General features: G+C 36.0%; 1 protein-coding gene across 1 annotated transcript; it reads left to right on the top strand.

The window, feature by feature from the left end:
- The first annotated feature begins 1,065 nt into the window (after positions 1-1,065).
- LOC139854687 (uncharacterized mitochondrial protein AtMg00810-like) lies at positions 1,066-1,557 on the top strand. The gene has a single exon (XM_071843977.1). The coding sequence runs from the start codon at positions 1,066-1,068 to the stop codon at positions 1,555-1,557; it is 492 nt and encodes a 163-aa protein (XP_071700078.1).
- The last annotated feature ends 1,215 nt before the right edge of the window (positions 1,558-2,772 follow it).

Here is a 2,772-nt window from a genome sequence, read left to right as displayed (position 1 = left end):
TAACCATACCGAGGTAAATCCCGAATCCCCTGATACTAATGTTACTAATCATGAAAATCTAGAGAAAGTTTCAGTACAGGGAAATAATGACCAAGCAAACACCGAAACTGAAAGTCTAGAGGATGTTTCAGTACAAAAAGAAAACAACCAAGCAAACACTGAAACTGAAACACAACAAGATCAAGAACAATATGTTCTCCCTCCGAGAATCAATCGAGGGATTCCTCCCATAAGATACTCTCCTGAGAGAATAAACCCGAGATCAAAATATCCAATGGCAAATATTGTTAAAGGCAATTTATCCAAGGAGGCAACAAAATTCACTTCCGCATTATACTCTGAAGAAATCCCAAACACCGTTGAGCAAGCTTTAAAATCACCACACTGGAGGAAAGCAATGGAAGAAGAAATGAAAGCTCTCAAGATAAACAATACTTGGGAAAAATGTGTTCTTCCAAAATCAAAGAAACCAGTTGGATGTCGTTGGGTGTTCACAATTAAACACAAAACCGATGGATCTATTGAAAGATACAAGTCCGACTTGTTGCCAAGGGGTACACCCAAACCTATGGTGTTGATTACTCAGAAACTTTTTCACCAGTTGCAAAAATTGGCACTATTAGGGTTCTTTTCTCCGTTGCCGCAAACAAGGACTGGCCACTCCACCAATTCGATGTTAAAAATGCCTTCCTTCATGGTGAACTTAAATAAGAAGTCTACATGGAGGCCCCTCCTAGTTTCACATCAGACTTTAAAGAAAGGAAAGTTTTTCATCTTAAAAAATCTCTTTACGATTTAAAACAATCTCCCTGGGCTTGGTTTGGGCGTTTTACTGTAGCTATGGAAAATTATGGCTTTAAACAAAGTAACTTCGACCATACTTTATTTATAAAACAAAGAGGGAACTTTATTACATGTCTCATTATTTATGTTGACGACATGATTATCACAGGAGACGATCAAGAAGAAATTACAAAGTTAAAAAATAACCTCTTTAAAGAATTTGAAATGAAAGACCTAGAAGGACTTAAATATTTTTTGGGAATCGAAGTCTTACGTTCAAAAATGGGGATTTTTATATGTCAAAAGAAATATATACTTGACTTTCTTGCTGAAATAGGAATGGTGGACTGCAAACCCGCGGATACTCCTATGATCCCAAACCAGAGGTTATATATAGAAGACAAAGCCAAAGTAGCTGATCAAGGTCAATATCAAAGGATTGTGGGAAAACTGATCTACCTAGCTCATACTCGTCCAGATATAGCACATTTTGTTGGAGTAGTTAGTCAATTTATGCATCAACCCCGACAACATCATATGGATGCAGTGTGGAGGATTATAAGATATCTCAAAGGCACAGCAGGAGGTGGAGTCCTATTCCAAAAGAATAATCATGTAGAAGCTCAAATATTTATCGATACATGCTATGGAGGGGAAAAGGGAGACAGAAAATCTACATCCGGATACTTTGCTCTTGTTGGTGGAAATTTGGTTACGTGGAAAAGCAAGAAACAAAAGGTTGTCACCCTGTCAAGTGATGAAGCCGAATTCTGAGGAATTGTTAGAGGTGTAACCGAGGCTTTATGGATCAATAAACTCCTAACAGAGATTGGCTTCCCTCCAAGTAACTCCATCAAAATTATATGTGATAATGAAGCAGCAATCGCAATTTCAGAAAATCCTGTTCAACATGATCGAACCAAACACATCGAGATAGATCGTCACTTCATTAAAGAAAAACTCGAAGCAGAAGTTATCTCTCTACCATTCCTAAAATCAGAAGACCAACTAGCAGACATCTTGACTAAGTCTGTCAACGGAAGACTCTTCAAAGAAGTCCTCTTCAAGTTAAATATCGGGAATGCCGCTATTTAACTTGCGGGGGAGTGTTAGAAAATATCAAAGATTGGGATCAGAAAATATTCATCATTTGCCTTTTCTGGAAGCTTCAACGAATTAAAGGGGCCTTACAGCAAGATCACAGCTGCTCAACAACTTGAATACCTTCCTTTTTTTTTTTTTTTATCTCTATGTTCATTTCCTTTTATGTAATATAGCTGTTAGGACTTGTAATATAAATAGGAGATCCTGCATTGTAAAAGATTACTCATCTTCATACAAAACAAATACAAAACACAGTTCATTATTCAGATCAATTGTTCATTTCTTATTTATAATAGTAATGAAGGTGTAAACTGGAACATTTGGCTACTTAAGCCGGTGTAATTTGTTGTATGTTTTTTGTTTTTTCTCTAGTTTCTTGCTACAGCATTAATAAACATTGAGTTTTCGTTAAAAAAAAAGAGACAGCGTCATAATTTTCACCTGTTTGGAGAGTTGTTATGATATAGTTTCTACTCATCTCAATTTCTCTAAACGTAGCTTGAAGATTGAAGCAATTAAGTGTTTCAATTGGAGTCATGGTATTGAAAACATTAATCATGTTCCTTTTCCTTTTACTTATGAGATTGCAATAGATTTCGAGAAAATTTGGTCTTTGAGTTGATATTGACCTACCAATGTTTGGATCATAAAGTGCTTGGATGAATTGGTACGACAACTTGAATGTTCTTGTAAATATTAAACATCGGCTATACGTGGTGGTTTCTTCGGTATAGATCTTGTGGGGTTATTGGAATGGTGTTATTTTCTCGGATACACGGAGGAAGAAAAGAAATTTCTTTGACTCGATTAGGCCATTAACCTTTATTGGTTATTTAGTAGAAGTAACATGTTAATAATTAGAACAATTGGTGCTCGAAACTGTTG

The sequence above is a fragment of the Rutidosis leptorrhynchoides genome, chromosome 6 (assembly GCF_046630445.1).
Source record: "Rutidosis leptorrhynchoides isolate AG116_Rl617_1_P2 chromosome 6, CSIRO_AGI_Rlap_v1, whole genome shotgun sequence".
Taxonomy (NCBI): Eukaryota; Viridiplantae; Streptophyta; class Magnoliopsida; order Asterales; family Asteraceae; genus Rutidosis; species Rutidosis leptorrhynchoides.
This window is presented reverse-complemented; position numbering and strand designations above follow the sequence as displayed.

Bases quoted from the DNA above. Each gene is read 5' to 3' on its own strand.
- LOC139854687 (XM_071843977.1), top strand. From the start codon at position 1,066: ATGGGGATTTTTATATGTCAAAAGAAATATATACTTGACTTTCTTGCT.